General features: G+C 36.0%; 1 protein-coding gene across 5 annotated transcripts in view; it reads right to left on the bottom strand.

Moving 5' to 3' along the window:
- Nucleotides 1–20,625, bottom strand: part of PDE7A (phosphodiesterase 7A) — a 76,827-nt gene that overhangs the window by 26,786 nt on the left and 29,416 nt on the right. The window contains exons 2-4 of one of the 5 annotated variants that reach the window (XM_023920979.2): nt 10,089–10,149; nt 3,440–3,472; nt 2,870–2,953 (exon numbers count right to left, since the gene is read on the bottom strand). In XM_023920979.2, the coding sequence (XP_023776747.1) occupies nt 2,870–2,953; nt 3,440–3,472; nt 10,089–10,149 (178 nt within the window). Of the gene's footprint in view, nt 1–2,869; nt 2,954–3,439; nt 3,473–10,088; nt 10,150–16,894; nt 17,069–20,625 lie in introns of those variants that run through there. The other 4 variants (XM_023920981.2, XM_023920980.2, XM_023920983.2 and 1 more) reach the window with 4 other exon arrangements.

The raw sequence follows: 20,625 nt of genomic DNA, 5'->3' as shown, positions 1-20,625 counted from the left end.
TATAATCCTGACTTTCCCCATTCACCAGGAAACAGTCTTGTTAAAACAAAAATTTGTTTATTGAGCTATTCCTCTTTGGTAGTTCCTGCAATTACGTATAAAAAGGTGGCTTCTGGAATAACAGATAATGTATGTAGAAGGAAAACTACCATCCAACAAAGTTGGCTTCATTATCAGTCAAATCCCGCATTTAATAATCCTCAGATATGACTCCCATTCCACTGTCTCTAATAACACTTTTCCAACCATCTTCCTAAAATCAAATTTTGTTTAAGTTACTGTTGAGAATACACAGGTTAGAAACCTGAATATTCATGTATCAATTACAGAATTCTGGGATGAAGATATAGATGCTGAGTTTATAATGCCTACGAAGATACAGAAGTGATCTTTAGAAGTAAGTGCTGACAAACTTTACTTCAGCAACACTGGTTATAACAAATAGTGTTATGAAGCAAAGTAATGCATTTCAAATTCAATACTCTTCCAACCTATCAGTAAAATAAGAAAACAGGTTAAGAGCCTATCAATAAAATATTAGAAAAGAGACTGGTCAGCATATTATTAGCTAAACCTCCTGAAAGACATTCAACTTCTTCTCAAAACATTGACAGAAAAAGAAAACAATGTTGAACAACCAAAGCTAGCTAAACAAAACACAAAACAGCACTAATGCTTCAGCACTGAGACTGACAGCCACTATGTAAGTCCTCTGCAAAACACATAAGCAATGATCATTGCAAAATATTTAGAACCACAGAATAAAGCTAGTGGATAGTACAAGAAAGTTACAGTGAAACCAAACACAGTGGAGGAAGTATGTCCATGCACAACTAATGTTCAGGATACAGCTGTGGTGGGGAGAAAGAAAAAGGCAACATTCAGATGGTTTAGACTGCTTCAGCTGCAGAAGAGACCCCTTCCAGTTCAGTATTTGCCCCAAGGAAAGAAGAGCTGACTGACTCCTTTCACATGTTATTGCTCAAATGGGTGAATATTTTTCAGTCATTTACCTCTACGTGGCAAAATCATCTGCTTCTAAGTAACTGGGAGAGGGAAGGGAGAATATGCTAAAAATTAGGTCAAGTCTGATTCCTGCAACTTCTCTCTGCTGGCAGTCTCATAGTGCTTTACTAAATCTCTCTGGCTTAAAACAATTAAGGAAACACTGGTCAAGACTGAATTAGCATTGCAGAGAGGAAGAAAACATCTTATGGATAAAAAAGAATCCCACATTTATGTAAATTACTAGATAATCTACTGACATGGTGAGAGATGGTGCTGGATTCCTGACTGTGAAAAACTCCACAATGTGGCAGGAGCCCAGAAGTCAAAAGAGCAATTCTTCAACAAGCTACAATCCTGAAGTGAAAAAAATCTGACTATAATATCACAATTCTGAAAACTAACACAGCAACTGACTTGAGATGGAAGTTAAAGCCAAAGAATTTTTTGGGCCTCCTAGCAATATTTTTTGCTGTCATCAGACACTCCAGGTGATGTTGCTAAAAGCTGGTGGCTGTGTCTGAACAAGTAGGAGCAAGGAGAAAGGGTGTGAAAGTCCTTCTGACTAGTCATGATCTGCCTGATGCATGATCATCAGGATGAAAGAAACTGTGTGATGAGGACCATAGAAAAAAGTTAATTTGACAACAGCAATAATATGCTGACTGCCTTTAAATACATAATTCTTTTAATACTTCTGTTAGTATCTTCCTATATCAGCATGAAATGCCACATATATATATACACACACAAAAAAAAGACAGTTACGTATTTCATAAATTGCATGCTATTTCTACTGAGAATTTATTATACTCAATCAGGACTTGAGATGAAACTTATCTCCTCTTTATTAAAAAATTCTACATAGCACACTCTTCAAACTTTGTTTTCTCACCTATTTTTATGAAACTTTTGAACAAAACTAAGCATTTAAGAATTTTAGATATTATCTACTTTTAAAAATAATAACTTCAGTTAAGATCAGAGCAAAAGATCAGTTTCTGCCACTCATTTTTATTCATAAGGTAATTACAACAACCACACTTACTACGATGAAATCGGCTTTACTGAATCTCTCCATTGTATTCAGAATACTTGGAATTGTGCTGATACAATACTGGTGTAGATCCTTTATGACAGTTAATACATTCATTATTGGCATAATTTAATTAGGACCCAGATCCCCTGCATTTTTGCTGCATATAGGTTTGGTAGTGGTGAAACTTTATATTACCACAACTACTGACAAATTTAGTTGTAACAATACAGATGGATAATTTTACTTTTTTATCTACAAAAAGACTCTTGCAACACTTCTGAAAAATAAAGGGTTCCTCAAACACATAATCAAAGAGATTTAGGCTGCCGCTTTCTCCTAACACTTCAATTTTTATTTAAGGTTTGTCCAAAAATTTAAGTCCTAGCTAACCCATTTCAGTAGATGTAAATGTTATGATGAGTTGAAGAATATTTATACTGCTGTAATTCTGTTCAAGCATCATCCTGGACAGGGCCTTTCTACTGCTTTATAAAAACAGGAAAGTATTCTCCTCAACTGATAGTGTCTGCCAAGTAAGCACACAGCACACACATCAGTAGCTGTTCAGAAGATAAGTCTCCATTTCCATATGGAATCAGGTCTAAATTCAATGAGTTTAAAATTATATTTTTTTTAAAAAATATTTAGCAGTGAAGATTTTCCTCTTCTATTTTTGGTAATGAACTAGAATGAAAGATTTTCCTAAGAAGTGTAAAAAAAAAATAGTCTTGCTATAAGAGATGCTAACTTTATTTTAGAGGCTCAGTAGTTAAAATTGATGGAAGCCTTTGTTTATTTGTCATTTATCTGCTTTTAAATACTTACAGTGAAAAATACGGAAATCAATGTATGGATGAGAACCTCTTCTCTCTGTTTCAAATCCTGCCCGACTTCTTACTCGCACATCTCCTAGAAACAGGGTCAAGAGTGAAATAAAAGTGTGGAAGAGTGGCAGAGATAAAATGCAAATGAACATAGCCTGGAGGGGTAAAGATTCATGTACTTAATGGAGGAGAGTAATTCAAACAATAGGCCTACTTCAATGTTTTTGTTTTAAAGGTGAAATTCAAAACAAAGTTTGAAGACTTGTTAAACATGCAATCACATGCTTTCTTGCCAAAATCTCTCCTGCCTATGCATACGTTGCCAGAAGCATGTGATAAGCATTCAGATGAAATCAGGAAGAGCTTGCTACACCAGTATGGTAAAAATGCACCTTAATATGACAGAAAACAAGAACATTTAAAGTTGATTTGTTCCTCAGTAACACACATACAACGATAACATTTTGTAGAATACAAAAAAGATTCAATTTCTAGAAATGGTAGCTTTTAGCAAATAAGCTAGTTACAATAAGGTTTTATATTATATATTTTCCCACTAGCATTTACTTACTTGTACTCAGCTGTTTGAATATTACACAAGAGCCTATTAAAATACCAAAACTCAGTATTAAAATTTGATCAAACTATTTTGCACTGTAATTAGCTTCAACCTGAATCTTTTAGCATGCTAGTTATACTTCTACTTATGCATTTTACCAACTGAAAGCTGATCAGTATTTTTTTATTAGATATTTGTATGTATTAATATAAGCAGTTCACCTGGATTAAAAGCTTGCACTTAAAATCCTTTTGCAATTACAAATTTGGAGAAATCTTCGAGGATCAAATGCAATAGTGTTTCCCTCCACAAACCGTAACAAAGATAAATTTAAGATGTGCAAATGTTGTGGTTTCTAATTATGAAAATCCATCAAGTGTCGTATTCTCCTCACTTCAAACACAGCATTTTCCATATGAAACCCAAATAAATAATTAACAAAAAGCACTATGACTGAGTTTATAAGAGCTAAATAAAACTGTAACTATTTATTTTTCATCAAGTAGTAAACATCTTAAAAGCTTTTTTTTTTTCCTTTTTTTCTTTTCTAACCTGTTAAAGTGTAATGCTGAAGTCAGCAACTTATCAGAAAATAGCTAAAGGTACTGACTCACACTTCAGTAATACACTTTAACACTTAACAGGCATTTTTCTAGAGATACATATCTATAAACACTAACACATCTACACTGACAACTTTACATGAATGTTATCTTGTGAGGCGTGTTTGAAGGACCACAAAAGGTCAAGTAGGCCAAGGGCTCCCCTGAAGTTTGCACATCAGCAAAAACATAGTAAATACATGTGCCTTTCAGTTATTAATCCTTTTCTTTTTTAACTGAAAACCTTTACCGAGCTGCAAGGGAAAGCAACCCAATTACTATCTGCAAGTATTATTTTTCAGACCACTTACAATATATTACTTAAAAAGGCTTCAAGCATTCATTTGAGTGGAGTGCAAAAGACTTGTCTCCTTCCAGGCAATACAGAGGCAGCAAATTGTAGAACTCTTCTGTTAGGCCCAAGCAACTGGTGAATTTTATTTGCAAAATAAATTAATAAAAATGAAAAAGGGAGGGAACTTTGGAAGAGAGAGGGTAAATGCATTAGTAGCTGTATATGAAAATAACAGTGTACACGGAGGAAAATTCTACTTTCATTACCTTTCACTCATATTTATCTGGGTAATCAGGCATAGCTACAGCTGTGTGAATGACCTCACCAGCTATATTAAAAGAAAATAATAGAGGTTTTAAAGTGGAGCTAATTTCTTCCAGAAAAGGTGATATAGCTTTTGTGATTTATTTTTCATTTAAATGCAGTTTTTTACTTTTAGAATTTCCAAACCACAGTACAAATTAGTAAATAGTTTCAGCCAATGTAAAACTAGGTTTTGGCAAACAATTTAAGTGTCAAGAATGGGAAAAGTGTACAAAAAAATTCCTGAAGGTCAACATGGAATTCTGCAAATAACAAAATGAACAGGTTCATCTGATAAATGATGTCCAGAAAGTTTCTCTCTGCTTTATTCTTTTTCATTTACTAGTACCCTTGACTAACAGCACAGACAGAATAATAACATCCCTGGCACCCTTGAAATGCCTGCAATGTTGAGAATGTTAGGGATGAAAATAAGAAAAACTGTAAGTAAAATGAAGAAGTTCAACTGACAACATTACTTTGAACAGAAATTATTAGAATATCTATTTACAGGGATATTTAGCCAAAGAAGGAATTGTATACTAAAAATGCACATGGCAAACTAAGGAAAAAGGGAACTGTAATAAGATAGAGCTAAAATTACTGTAATTGCCTGCATACATATAAAATGAGAAATTCCCAGCAAGGAAAGCTAAATATTTTAATTACATAGTTATTGAACAAAAGTCTCTCTCCCTAATCATGGTAGAAGAAGCTATTTAAAAAAAAACAACAATATCTCAACAATGGATTAGTTTTTTTAGAATACAACTGGATTAATTCTGGAAAAATATACCCCTTCTACAGGACTAGAATTGATTACAGCAAACAAAGCAGAAAATTCTCTTGTGCCAGAACAAAGGCAAAAGAGATGTCTCCATTATCATGGTACAGAATTGCTGCATTTTTCAGGATTTGAGACAATCAATGTACTTGAAAAATATTGGTACAAGTGGAATTTGATGATACCATACATCCGTCTGAAGTTTCTAAATATACAGAAGGAGAAAAAGGAATCACTGGCTGCACATTATGAAACAATGTGCTATTAGCACAATGAAACTAATCTCTAGTGCATATGTATAGTTAGTTCCAAAACATCCAGAAATACTGGAACATTGTTATGCCTTCACTCTTTGGTTAATGTAACCCGCAGAAGATTAATGGATCCCAAATGCACCCACTTCATTGTACCTTCACACAACGTAACATGTTCACATCGATTTACTTGGGAAATCCTACACAAGTGTTTTGCAACCCTGTGACTCTGAAGTTATGAAAAATTTAATTTTAAGGAAGAGACATGTTTATCTTCACAGGGAACCTGACAAAAAAGCACAAGATATCTCATATTTGAGATTACTTTTAACAAATAAAAGGACACTGTTACATAATTCCTTCAAACAGCAACAGAAGTCCAACCTCAGAGCCAACCATTATTATGGTAGCTGAAAGACTATTAAAATTCAACACCTAAAACAAAAGAATTTACGGATAGTTTTTGTTTATTTAGACCTTAACAAACATATCAAAATGATTACACAATCTTTTAATGTCATCAGATCCCACAGGCTGCTTTTAAGTGACTTTCCACGGGGGAGGGCACAGAAGTGGTAGCAAGCCGACGGACAGCTTTCATCTGAAGTGTCTCTTCTTGAGCCACTTCCAGTCACACTGGAAAGATTCCTGTGTTACTTTTATGGAACACATTCAAGTCCAGCATCTTAATGATATTGGACTTCCAGGAACAATTTTTTCCCTCTTTGAGAGTTTTGCCAATTCCAAAAATTCAAGTGAAAGATTTAAAAAATGTGAAGTCTTCCTTTCCAAACTTCATTTTGAGCACAAAAATGATACAATATCTGACAGCAGATTATTTAGCTATACTTTTTTCCAGAATAGTCCTGCATGATCAGGACATTTTAAGACAAAGATGACACTGGCAAAAATTTAATTGAAGACTAAATAAATCATGGAAGAAGGAATGTAAGAGGGAGGTTTGCAGCTATAACTCAAAACTGAAAAGAAATTAGGGCTGTAACAAAACTTACCTTGAAACAGATTGTTTAGTTCCTGCCCCTCTCTCAGATTCCTGCTCACACAAGGACAGCTCTGATACTTACGAGGCAGCTGAAATGCCACAGCTGACATCCCTGGGTGTTAGGGTTACCCAGCTAGTACCAGATAGTACTTGGTGCTACCCTAACACTGCAGTGTAGCACAGTAACAATGCAGCAGCTGCTTGGGGAGCTGAGGCCATCCGAAGCAGGGACAGAAACCTCAGAGACCATGGAGGACAGCTGGGAGCAGAAATTATGACAGCCACCTCAAGATAAAGGACTCAAGTCAAAGCCATGAGCTTGTGAAGTGTGGGATTTTCAGACAGAATTACTAACTTCACAGATTAAAATTCCTATTAAATTTGTTGAAGAAACAGATGACAGGTCAACTGAATGTGCCAGAATTAAAGCAAACAGAACACAACATAAAAACCACTACCAGAGAAGAGCGTGCACAGTACACAGCAGCTTTTCTCCAATTTTTCCTATTTGAAGTGATCAAGGCCTGTAAAGGGAGATAAATGCTCCACTTGTAGCTGAGAGGTGCATGCTCACCAATACAAGCAGTCAGTGCACCACACTTTCTACCCATGCACAGTAGAAAAACTTACAGTCAATACAAAGCAACAAGAAAAAGAAACCAGAAAAGCAATAAAAAAATCAAGAAAGTATCAAGATTACACAGAAGCACTTACAAGATATTTTGACAATTCCTCATAGTTGCTGAGACAAGTGGTTGAGGTGATGCAGATGTATTTCCAAGATCTTAAAAGAAAAATTCTACAATGCTGCATCTGTATCTATATTTTAAAATAGTAAATAAGCCACTCGGGAGTGGCTTCGTGTATATTTTGGGAATGGGGTATGACAGATGAGTCATTACAGTCACTGCTGCTTGTTTATATCCACACACTGATGAAGGCAGTTAGGAGTTAGTTTTTTATTTTGCATACCCCTAAAACAGGATCTTTTAAATTGAACCTGGACACACTGCTATACCACAGGAATTCCTATTTAATTGGTATAAATGTATTTTCATTGGATTACCATTGGAACAGCCTGAAAAAAACACTGAATGAAGCAACTTCATGGCCAGTACAACTAAACAAATGCAGAGGGAGTTATTGTAGGTGCTCTTAGCCTTCTATTTTTTGTCTGCTAAGATAAACCCCCTATCAAGGTACATTTTATTAGTAGATATAGTCTGCATGGAATAAAACCAGCCAAGTAAAAGGCAAATCTGCTCTTGACTGTGCCTAACTTCCCACTAAGTTACAGCTGAAGATTCATTATAGCTTATTCTGCTCAAGTGTATTAAGATAAATAGAACAAAAACAAAACCCTCATAATAATGTAGGAAATGGAATGCTTCACATTTCTTGCAAACAATTGTAATGGAATATATTAACCCTTGAATCTACTCTGATATGAATGTTTCTACATACCGATGAGTCCAACTGTTCAGCTTTCAGGCTGGTCTTTTTTATGGTCCATTTACAAGTACAAAAATAATAAATATGTAAATAGTTGTTAACTTGCACATAACATTTGGGAAAATCAAGTGATCTTTATTAAGTAAGAAAATAATACAAATTTATCACACAATGATTTAAGCATGCTGTCAGCAATTTTTTGTTTGCTTGTTGGTACCCTCCTCCCCCACCTAAGTTGGAAGTCAATCCTTTAAAAGATTTACTGCTTCTGAATAGCAGAACAGCATGAATGAATTATGCCAGCAAGAGTATATTATTCATAACAAGCACCAATTTCATTATGTAATAATTAATTCCAATGAGAGTACAAGTGAAAAATTAATTTACTTAACATCATGTTCTGAATATTTTCCAGTTCCACGTATGAGAACAGTGGAAGACTTCCAAACCAAATTAGATTTTTCCCTCCATTCAGATGTATATACCAAAAACTAGAGGAAGCCATGCTTTGTTTCTCTCTAGAATTACTTTAGCATCACAAATCCTTCTGCAGAAGTTATGGGCCTAACTACTTCATTTTAACTTTTGAAAACAAAATAAACCTATTTACAACAACAACAGAAAAACCCAGCAGCTTTTTCAATAAACATTTAGAACTCAGCATCTTCTGTTCTCATCTTAACAAATCTCCAAAGTAATAAATTCTTTGATCAAAACCCCTTCAGTAGACAGTCAGTGCTATAGTATTAACAGCTTCACAAATGTAAAAACTCAAAATAACTGGAAAAAAAAAGTGAAGCTACTAAGTCAAAATTTGATTAATATGTATGTATGACCATATATTCCTACATATGTAGGTTAGTGCTATAAATTCATATATACACATACATATAGCTTACAACTTAAATCGACAATACAGATATGAATTTCTGTGGAATTTAACGTGTAAAATATACCACTAAACTGAAAAGACTCAGGGCATAAAAAGACATGATCTGGCTGATTTAATTTGAGATGGTTAAGAATTTCTAATGAGTAGCTGTTGGTGCTCATTGAGCTGTGTGAGACATCATGCAAGTATTCACAGTCCATTTCAACACAAATTCATAGCTCAAGGTGGCTTAAATTAAGTGGCATCATTTAGCAGTGAAACAGACTTAGATCACATACACAGTCCCCGTGCCATCTGCACCACCAGCAGCCTTCAGAAGAGGTGCGGGAAATACTGAATCTGGCAGCCAGATCTGCAAGAGCTTTGCATCTTTCTCCTCTCAACAAGTGACCTCAACTCCTTCTGTGCATTCACTATCACAGAGGGTGTCCCCTAGATGCTTTCCCCTCCCAATACCATCATTTCATTTGAATTCAGCTTTACCCTTTATGTCTTTACTACTCTGGAAATACTCCTCAGTAAGTAGAGTGAGCTACTTGGCCCTGTCAAGCACCCTTTCCCCTCTCAAGTCACCTTCTAGGATTAATGAGAAAAATATTGTTTAAAATCATGTCGTTATTTCAAGAACACCTCATATATTTCATAGCCTCAGTATTGAAGTTTATAAGAGTGTGTGGTAACTCTCCAATGAGAGTTCTCTAAGCCACAGCTTTAACTAGAAAGATATTATGCAGAGGTGGCAAATTCCATCGCAGAAAGATCAATCAGGAGTCTCTTAGAAAACTTTACTTCTACCAAACACATTGCGTTAATTATAAGAACTTCCCTTTTTCTTTAATATAGGAGTAAAGCATCCTACACAATGTTTAACTCAGGAAAAAAGAAAAGACAAAAGGCAAACAACCAAAAAACCAAGTCAACACAAAAGAATCCAAACTCCTGTAGATATTCTAACCAAAATATTATCCAGGAGAAAGAGAACAGTAAGTTTATTAATTCAACAGAGATATAAAAAAGTTATTATTTAAATCAATCATAAATGTTGGAACTTGCAATATAGAAAATTGTATGCTTACCTAGCATACGAATGTACAACGCAGTCTGATCAGAGCTGTCATAGGAAATTGCTCCACGTCTCTGGAAAAAAAAAAAGTGTCTATTAGGCAAGTTAAAAGCAAATAATTTTTAAATTGAAATGAAAATGAAGTATTAATTGACAATTTCCATTTCAACTCTTAACACTAATTCTAGAAATTGTGTGTCCTTCATGCAAATGCATCTTTCAAGTATGCATATCTACTGATTTTGCTTTAAGAGGGGACAAAGGAAGGATAGGAATTGGTAGTGAAAAGATTATGAAAAGCGAGATCAGAGTGTGGTAAAAAACACCCCAATATATTTCTTTCCAGTGTTCCTCAATCATTCTGCACAACAGAAAAGACTTAGAATGAGATTACACAGACACAAGAAAATGCTTCTCATAGCCTTCTAGAACACCATACTTGAAACAAATACTTGCAGATCCCCGTTTATATTTATACTTTCACCTATGGGGTATTCCATCTTCCAAAGGAAGAATGAAAGAAGGAAAGATGTAGAAGAAATGAAATTACACCATTACTGGAGCCCTGGGATGCCACATACTACTTTCATTCTACCCTGTACTTTCTGTAGGCAAAGCAAGGTACCACTGAGGTAAGATGTTATACATAAAGGCATTTCAGAGAAAGCCAGCAAGTAGTATTTCCAATTTGATGATTAAAGTTCAGAAGAGTCATCAAATTATCCACATACAACACTGAGATACTCCCACATAAGCTGTGTTTCTTACCTACATGGGACACATACATTTCATACATATTCAGCTACTGCAGTAGTTAAAATCCAGGAAGTCTCTCACAAAGTATTGAATTGGACCTGTAACAGCTAAAAACTGGAGGAATGTTCTCACTGGCATCACTCAGTCTGCAAAGCATGACTCCACTTAGCACCCAACCTAACATCTTGCCTTTATTGTACTTTGACAATCTTCTGCCCCTTCCTCAGACCTTCATTAATGTTACTTGTTAATCCTAGGATTAGAGGATCACCTTCACAGTCAGACCTCCTTTTTGACAGTTCAGACCATTTGTTCTTCACAGAAATAAGATTTTTTTGGTTTTGGGAGACGTACATTAGAAACACCTATGACCTTTCTCTGTACCCCACACTTAATTCTTACACTCAGGACAGTGAAGTCCTTGATGCCACCAAGAGTCACCATATGCCTTTGAGAACTTCAGATAAAAGTCAGCCTGGTGGCAAATACAATCACCCTCTTTTTCATTTGTGCATCAGGAACAACACTGTCTCATGGACACACAACAGCCTTATTCTTCTCTTATTCAAAAGATAAGAAATCAAACCATGTTAGGAAACAGGATAGAAATTATAATGTTGGCTACTGCGAAGAATTATGAAGGAAAAAAAATTAAGGAAAGAAAAATTACATGGAAAGGTAAAATGGCAGAACTGCTGATATGCATCTACCTACAGAACAAACTGAATTAACTCAAAGACAGACTAGAGATGAATAACCTCAATCACTGTGATTGGTACAAGTGATGCACTAAGACTCCAAACTTGAAAGTTATGCTGTTTTAAAAAAAATATTTTTAATGCCAAAACAAAAAAAATAAAACATTATTTTTTAATGGCTGTAGAAGTTTTTTTTTCCAAAAAGTAAGTTTAATATGCAATTACAGAAGTGACCAAAAGACCTAGCTCCAAATGGGGTCCAGTAATAACAGCTGTTGTAAAGACTACAAGGAAGTAGCACAGAACCTGTACAGAACCTTTATGTTGTCTTATATTTTGTTCTTTATTTCCTTGGAAGATCATAAGCCATGCAAATAATTCCACAATATATGTTTTACAGCATTTCTCACATCAGCAAGCCTGTCCCAAGGGGGAAGGCAGAAATACAACTCATCACCCAGAAAATGATGCTGACTTCTCACTAACATTTTCAATGTTTACCATTAAACTTGCCTTTGAGTTTCAGAAAATCTCAGCTGAATATATTTTCTGTAGCCTGGAACATTTCATATCACTGACAAGGCACAATCAGTGATGTAATTTAGTGCTAACTTGCAATTTGCACCTGTCTATCACAGACCTCTGGACATGCCCAGTACAGTTCTGTAATCTAATACAGGAGAAACCCAAGCACACATGTAGCTACAAGACCCACATACAACTGGAGCATTAGTCTCCAAGAAAGAAAACAATATACAAAAATTTACTGAAAAATAAATCCTTTTGATACATTGATTCTAAAATATTACTTGCTCCCCTAAAGTTAAATACTGTTAGATAAAGCAGTATGTATAAAGTAGTGCATACATGTATAATATCAAAGCATATTTTAAAAAACATACAGTAGCTGCTTATATGGACAAGTGATTTTGCTCTGCAAGGATATATTTGAAACCATCAAATCTAGTAAAATTACCTTAGAAAGTTTGGTTCTATAAGGAAAAGTAGAGACAATCTATTGTATAAATTTCACTAGCAATACTACACAAACAGTAGGACTGTTTCAGCTAGTTCTGCTAAAAGGGCTGAGGTCTCAAAGACACTTATTCACTGAAATTTGTTAAATAAAGGAGGTAAGAGGAAAATATGTATTAGCAAATTCCACCAACAGATGCTGGGTAGATGATGAGTGGTCAGATCTTTTATCTCTAAACCAGGCAAGTAAGTGAGCACTGTGGTAGGCAGTCAGAGAAAAAGGGCAAAGCTAATGGTACAGAGGTTTTTTAGCAATTTGTGCTAAGTAAACGAATAATATTGCACTCATCCAGATACAGATAGCTTTGTGTCAGCTTACCCTGCAAATACATAACAGACCATCTACTGCAGGCATCACCTATTTTCCCACTTCAAAAAATACTGTCAGTGCATTTATTATTCTACCCCCTACAGTACTCTAGAAAAATGTAAGGAAAAAGGCAGAAAGAGAGAAATAATTTAACATATATTGTGTATGCTTCTTTAAGATATACTGCCCAGATTCCACTACTTAAACAAACAGAAAAAACAGATTTAATGCTTTTACTGCAATATGATCTGACAGCAAATTCATAAGAAGGAAAGCAAACGTGTCTTAAAGAACTAAAGTTACTGTGAAACACTCAACCATTCAAACAATTTAATCAGCATGATTTTACCCCTTCTGATGACCAAAAATGCCACCCTCTGCATTGCTAATCAAAGGCCCACTCGCTGTAGCCTACACCAAGACTATACCTACTCTAAAAATATACCTTACTTACACAGTTGAGACAACCATAGCATACACTGAATCACACTACAAACACCTTGGATGAGAAATCTTTGTGGATTAAGGCTGGCAATCTGGCCCCTCAAAATATTAATTGTTGTCATGTTATTGACAATATTTTTAACTCATTTAGCATAAAATTTTATTTCTAAATCTCTGTGTCATCTCTTCTGTGTACCAAAGATCTGTACTAATAACAATATTGACCCTCATAAATAAATATCAAACAAATAAGCACCATTCCAGCAAGCAGACAGAATTACTTAGTGCTCAAAGACAAGATAACCCTAATGTGTTTGTGTTCAGGCAGGTTCCGTTCTCAAGCACAAGAAGAACTTGGTTGGTGGGAATGTGATGGACCCTAAAGTGATTAAACTCCTTCAAATGATTAAGTGAACTTCTCAACTGCTCTCCTTCCCAGGCACAATTACAGTTGCCTGAACTGGGTGGGCTGTTTTGCTTCAGCAGCGAAGATGGATGTCAGAAAGATGACTGGGAAGGATTGTTTATACTGGACTTCCATTTTCAATGCCTCACCTTAAACTTCTGTTTCACACTAGAGTTGCGTTTATTCTTCCAAAGGGTAATAGAGTAAAAAAACTTCATTTTTTCCTCTCTTTTGAGACATATTTGTGGAAAGTGAATGGCAGAAGTTCAAACTGAATTGGAAGATCCATTAATCTTCTAAGAATAACACTGTTATAAGGACTCAGCAAAAACACGCAAAGGGAGTATCAACCAGAACTTAGATCTCTCTGAACATCTTTTCACAGAGTACAGAAAGTTTTTAAAGGCCATGCAATGGGAACAACATGCCAAAATAGCACACAGATACATCTTCAAAGAGAAACCGCTTCAGTGATGCTTGGAGTACAAGCATTTGCATGTACCACTTGGTAACAGAGCACCTGCTGCTGTTTGTGTCAAACAGAAATGTTTCCATTGATGTATCAGTTTTATCACATGGACTTCCCAATCTCGTTGAGAGCAGAGCACCAGCATTACTGCTGGGCCCTTGATTTTGGCAAGGGCCAGCTTGTGGACTGTCAAGCAAAACAACTCCAGGTCTCATTCTTTAACAAAACCTGCTAGAGCTGTTGGCCTTTAAAACTCAGCAGCAACTATCAGAAACAACCATCCATGCTTTTTGATGGTCTACACAACCCTTATTTTGCTACTCAGTTGTTTATTCAGAAGCTGGGAAAGAAAGGACAGAGAGCAACACAGCCAGGCAGGTGTTTTCACCTACCTGACTTTCCAGTCCAAGCTCTTTGCTGAACTACCAGAGCATTACTCTCAACTACTCTGAAGACAAGTGTGGAGTTGTTCTACCATGGCAACTGCAATGTACTGGTTGTTCTGCCTCAAATATACACACTTGGAAAGCATTTAAGATCATAAGACAGTTTATGAACTAGAAGTCTTGGAAATGGCAAACTAGTTAAGACCTTATTTCTCCAACTCTTATTTGATTTCAAAAGCAAGACTGTAAGGTATCTCAGACTTATTTCAAGTATTTAAAAATTCCATGCTAAGATTCAGTTTTCCAAAAGGCACCATCAACTTTTTAAGTAAAGCACAAAAAAATGCACTTTACAAGCATTTAAAGTGACATTGAATTCAGGTAAGCCACTGCAAAATGGTCCTACTATTTAAAAATTTCACTGCAGCTCAAAGCATTACTCTGAAAGATTATCAAACCAGCAGCAAGAGAATGTCATTAATACTGCCTTCCTGAAATTTCATCACCAATAAGAACCACACCTTTCCTTCAAATATTCAGATGTGACAATTTTAATGTTTCCTTCCATATAAAGCTATTTCACATGATCACCTCCTAAGACAGACGACATCCATTTTTAAACTTAGCTATCCTTTGAACAACAGTTATCAATAGTGATACATGTATCTCTGTAAGCTATTTTTTCTTATATAACTCAGATGTATATTGTGTGGAATAAGATTTATCCAAAGCTTTATCAACATAAAAAATCAATGCTTAAAAATAAAACAAAACAAAAGCTTGACAATTGATCAGAAAGAATGTACAGTCAAAACCCACAATCAATTGGTTTACGTGAGGACAGTAATGCACAGGGGTGTTGCCTAAGAAACTAAATCAGACTAGCAGAAAGACTCAATGACAAGGGCAAAATAGGTAATTGGATGAATACAAAAATACTAATTCTTTTAAAGAAACCACCACTAGCACATGTAAAAACACAATCATAAATATCAGGGAATTTTATGCCTAACTGTATTATGTCAGCTACCTGAAATTCCTATTTTCCCCCACTTTAAAACAATCTCTGACCAAACTGGATTAGACATAATCCTTGAACAGGTTTTTAATGTGAAGTTCCAAAAAGCTCAACAATATAATTGTTCCAAAATAGAAGAACAACACAGAAGTTCCAAAAGTTCAACAGTGTACAAGTAAAATGCGGATGATGCACTAGTCTAGCACACAGGCTCTAAATCTGCAGAATCTGCCTTGAGTCACGAGTGAACATCCATTGGGTATCCTTGGTCTTTTTCTTAATGTGACAAAAGTTGTCACAAGTGCTAACAACTAAGCCTGACCATTTTTGCTTTTCATAAATTTAGAAACGTGTTATTTGCAATGACTGAAGAGTACAGACATGGATGCCTGGCAAAGCTTGTTTTCACAAACTCAGATTCATGCTTGTTCAGATTTTCCAATTAATTGTACAAAAATTTTAGAAGCGTATATCAGTAACAATAACAAAAAAAAAAAAAAATCTATCTATAAATGTAGCAACTCTATTTTTTTATTTTTTTTTTCCTTCATTCCTTGCAATGATTCTGGCTCTCCTTCATAATACTACACTTAAATTTATTCCTCCTTCTGGAATTAATTCCAGATTATGCAGCAAACTATGCTGAGAAGAGCCTGGTCTCATCTCCAGACACCAATCTCACCTATATTTACTAGCACAAATATCCATTATGGGGATACTTACATTCTTTGGAATGAGAAAGTAAAAACTTAATCCTAATATTAGAATGCATTTTTCAAATCACAGGGATCTGAAATGGAAAGGCTACAAAGTAAGTAGATATTTCACATAAGCAAACAAAACTGGTATTTCCACTCCTGCAACTCTGAAATCAACAATACAAAAGGATATCCTGTCCAGGAAGCAAAATACACTAATTTGTATTATTCTCACAATGTTTAAAATTGTTTTTCCTTATTTCACGAAGGCTTTAAAGTGCTGTAAAATTGAAAATCTATGCTAGTAACAGAGACAACTCCTGCCATCCAGAAGCCATTTCAGATCCCTTTTTTAATCCCGTCTCCTAACTGGCATTGCTGCAAACACACTCCTTCCCACTTCAAGGCAAGCAAAAGACAAGAGCTACAAAATCATGTATGAACACTTCAGAAAGACAATCTTAAATGGCAAATGCTGCTTCTAAAACAGATTGGGTTTTAAAAGTAAAAATAAGCACTCGTGAAGTTCTTAATGACTTGTTTTCTCTCAGACTACTCATAAACCAAATTAGTCAAAACAGATTTTAAAAATGGCCTACCTTAGAAGTAATCCATTTGATAAAGATCAGAGCTAAACACCAGATCAATGCAATTCCCATTGGATCACCCCAAATACCTGAAGCATAATCTCCCCCCGATGGCTGCCAGTGCTGAAAGCAGCAGGGCACAGCACTGAGGCACAAGGCAGGCAGCAGCTGTCACCTGACAGCCCCTGCAATGTGCTCTGCCCCACTCATCTCGCTGCCAACACTGGACTCAACAAGAAAGTTTTACAACCAGAGGACATGGCAATTAGTAAAACCTTACTAAACATCACAAAAATGCTAAAGGAAATGTAAAACCATGATTACATCCTTTCATTATCTTTAAATACAGCAAAGTGTGCCAGACAATAGGATCCAACTCCAGTAGTCAAAACACCCGAGCTAAGTCAGGATACTGCCTTGCCTTCAAATACTATGAGGAGCCTGTTTCCAGCAGATTCCACCACTTGTGATATTCACAAGTTCCTTTTATCTCTGCCACCTGGAGAACTGCTAAGAACTGAACTTCAAAACATATTTCAAAATAGCTTTTATAGCAACATACTATAAATAATGTTAATGAAAGTTAACGCACCGAATATGAGCAATTGTTCAAACCAATTGGCATTGAAAAACTTCTTTTGTCCATTAAATACCAGGCCATCCTTCATACTGTCTTTCTAGCCACTCACACTCATGCCTGAACTGGCATGCGGCTTTCATTTACTGCTCCAAGGGCTGAACCAGGCTACAGCCTCCCTAGCCCTTCCCAGGGTTGGAAAGCAGTCCAACTTCCTCCAAGAGCACTGATTATGTAGCAAAATGGTCCTACATGCTTGATGCAGCCTTGAGATTCATGCTAATTTCTGTCATTTTAAGCTGACAAAAGTGCTTCATTTCAGAATTACAAAGAAATCTCAAATACTTTGGAAAAAAGGGAGCTACAGTGGGGGAGAAAAAGGAACAGCGTAGGATAATGAGGCGATTAAAAGGATGAAGCTGAATAACTGAAAGCAGAATCATATGAAGAGTTTGCTTTTCCTATGTATTTTTTTTAACAAAAAAACTGACTCCAAATTCCAGTATGTGCATAAAACATGAAAGTTCGCACAGATCACCAAAGGAGTAGTTTTAACATTAAGGAACTAATTTTCTCCCTTCCACAGGAAAAGGGGACACATATTATGTCATGACTCCAAGTATTTATCATGCCTTTTAAGCTATAATCATGGTCTAAGCACAACCTGTGAATCCCTACAGAACCATTACATTCCGAACATTCATCTCCTGCCCCGTCCCCATGCCCCAGAAAGCCAGTCAGATCAAAACCAAAGGAAAGAACATTCAGAATGGGCCTTTTGGTACTTCACTTAATGAATGCAGCACTTATCTAAAGATCTGTCAAGTTCTATATAAAATACAAACTGTCACAGAGATAGATTTAAAAACATTACCACCTCCAAACAGTTGACAAGGTTAAAACACCCTGACAATTAATTACCATCAGTCTTGATGTTTCTTTAAAAAAATAAACCCACAATAAATGGCATCAGGCTATATTTGCATTACAATTTGGCACAACTGGAGCAGATCAAAACACAGCTGCTGCTCATATCTTTGCACCTATACCATATGAAGCCCAGGAAGTTTAAATTCTTTTTGTAGGCCATATTTACTTCAACTTCCTGAACCAGACCCTACCACAGGAGGTTCAAAGCTTCCAAAAAGTGACCCAGTAATTGATCAAACCTCTACAATCCTATTGAAGGTTAGGGCACATTTGGTGCAGACAATGAGTGAAATTATTTTGCTTCTTTTGGAAGGAGGTTAGCCTTTGGTTAGCCCATACCAAAACCACTCTGGAAAACAACAAAATGGGCACAGCAAACAGGAACAATGAGGTGATTTGCTTCAAGACTGAACTCTCCTCTGAATAAAACTCCAGCATAAATAGCCTCATATTCTTAGAAATGTCAAGCATTCCTCTCTGTCACCACTAGTATCAATCTCTGACAAGTCTTCTGTTTTCCTGTCTCAAAACACATGAAGATGTTCTTGCAGTGTGTGTGTGGTCTTGCCCCAGGTGCATGGAGCAAGACTTTCTTCCACCAATTTCAGAAACACAGCATTATCTTAGAAAACAGAGCTACACAAAGTGATCACCATTTCTTCGTCTTCCACCATTAAGTGGCTCAATTAAGAAGCCTCCTCTCACTGAAAGTTTTCTTAAAATTGTCTCATGCATAAGTTTAATATGAGAACACAGAAATAAAAATATTTTGACCACCTGTTAAGCACCACTTCACCATTATTTGTCTTAATTACAGCTTGGAAATAGAAAGATTATTTTGGCAATACGATTCTGAATTTGGAGACAGATCAGAAAGTGCACTGGTTTGAGTGAGAAGTTTAAGAAATCAACACAGAAGCTAAAGTTCTGCTTTGAATAATCCCACTAACAATTCCTAGGTTAAAGTGAAAGAAATTACAAATATGTGGAAGAAATTATTCAAGGCTATTAATAAGTACAGTATACCCACAGATAAGAGGCAATGTAAAAATGAGGTAATTCCCTCTGTGTTAACATACTCCCTGTTATACGGCCTCAGCTCCAGGACTGCAGAGACCCCTGAGCTGTGGACATCGCCATCAGTCTCAGCTTAATCTTGAAACTAAGAAGCACACCAAAAAGAATATCTACCATACATTGCATTGTATTTTTTAAAAATTGGGTTGCTAAGTTGCTAATGCCATTTCACTTCTCTTTACTGCTTTTCTAACAGATTCGTTTTAAGTTTTTCTAAAACCCATTTTCTTGGGTTTTCATGGTGTCTGCAGAGACACCATGTTCATTAAGGCAAGATTTACAGTACCTAGCATACAAGTCATTAGCTATTCCTGTCTCCTTACCATCAGCTCACACATACAAGTGCAATTGCTGTCTCTTACCATTTCTAAAGAAACAGAAATATCCCAATGACTTCAATGTAGACTTGGTGATATGCAGCATTGTGGATGCATTTAAACAAAGGCATGTTTTGCTAGTTTTTGCATTTACTGAACAAACCTCTCTGTGCTATTCCAGGTAAGATAAACATGCATTATCAATACAGCAGAAAGCAGCTGGGATCTTGCAACAGTTGTTACAAAGATTCCACTAAGGAATTTGCTAAAGCTGTCAGTTCGCTCTCATTGGGTAACAGGCATCACATGGGACCAGCTCCTACCCATTCAAAGTAGCTCACCCATTAACACACCACGATGATTTGTAAGGCTCCCATAATTTCCATATACACTCCTAGAGATCTGCAAGGCTCCATGCAAAAATCCATTATTTCCTATTACATACTCTGTTATTTGAAATACCACGTACAGGATCCCAATTTTACTTGTATATTTCTAAATACCCATCTGTTCCAATACTTTCCTATTTTTATTTATTTTCCTCAAGTTCATCAGCCCTGAGGAATGACTCAGAGTTGCCTTACAAAGCTTAGTAACTACTGTTTGTGCAGAAGTGTCTTTAAATGCTCCAACCCCACCCCCCAAAAAAACATTTCAGTAACACCTAGAAGAAATCCAGAGTTAAAGGAAGAGCACCAGATTTCAGAGACACTACTTGATCTCAAATGATGCCCCGTTTCAAATACAGCAGGGCTTCATAGATCTCCATCACCACCTCAGTTTTTATGCTAAAGTTGGAAGCCTGTTGCTTATCACTGCTTACCAGAATGACCTGATTTCAT

Source organism: Cyanistes caeruleus, chromosome 1 (genome assembly GCF_971803275.1).
Source record: "Cyanistes caeruleus chromosome 1, bCyaCae1.hap1.1, whole genome shotgun sequence".
In the NCBI taxonomy this organism is placed as follows: domain Eukaryota; kingdom Metazoa; phylum Chordata; class Aves; order Passeriformes; family Paridae; genus Cyanistes; species Cyanistes caeruleus.
Note: the sequence above shows the minus strand (reverse complement) of the source record. Positions and strands in the feature narration are given on the sequence as shown.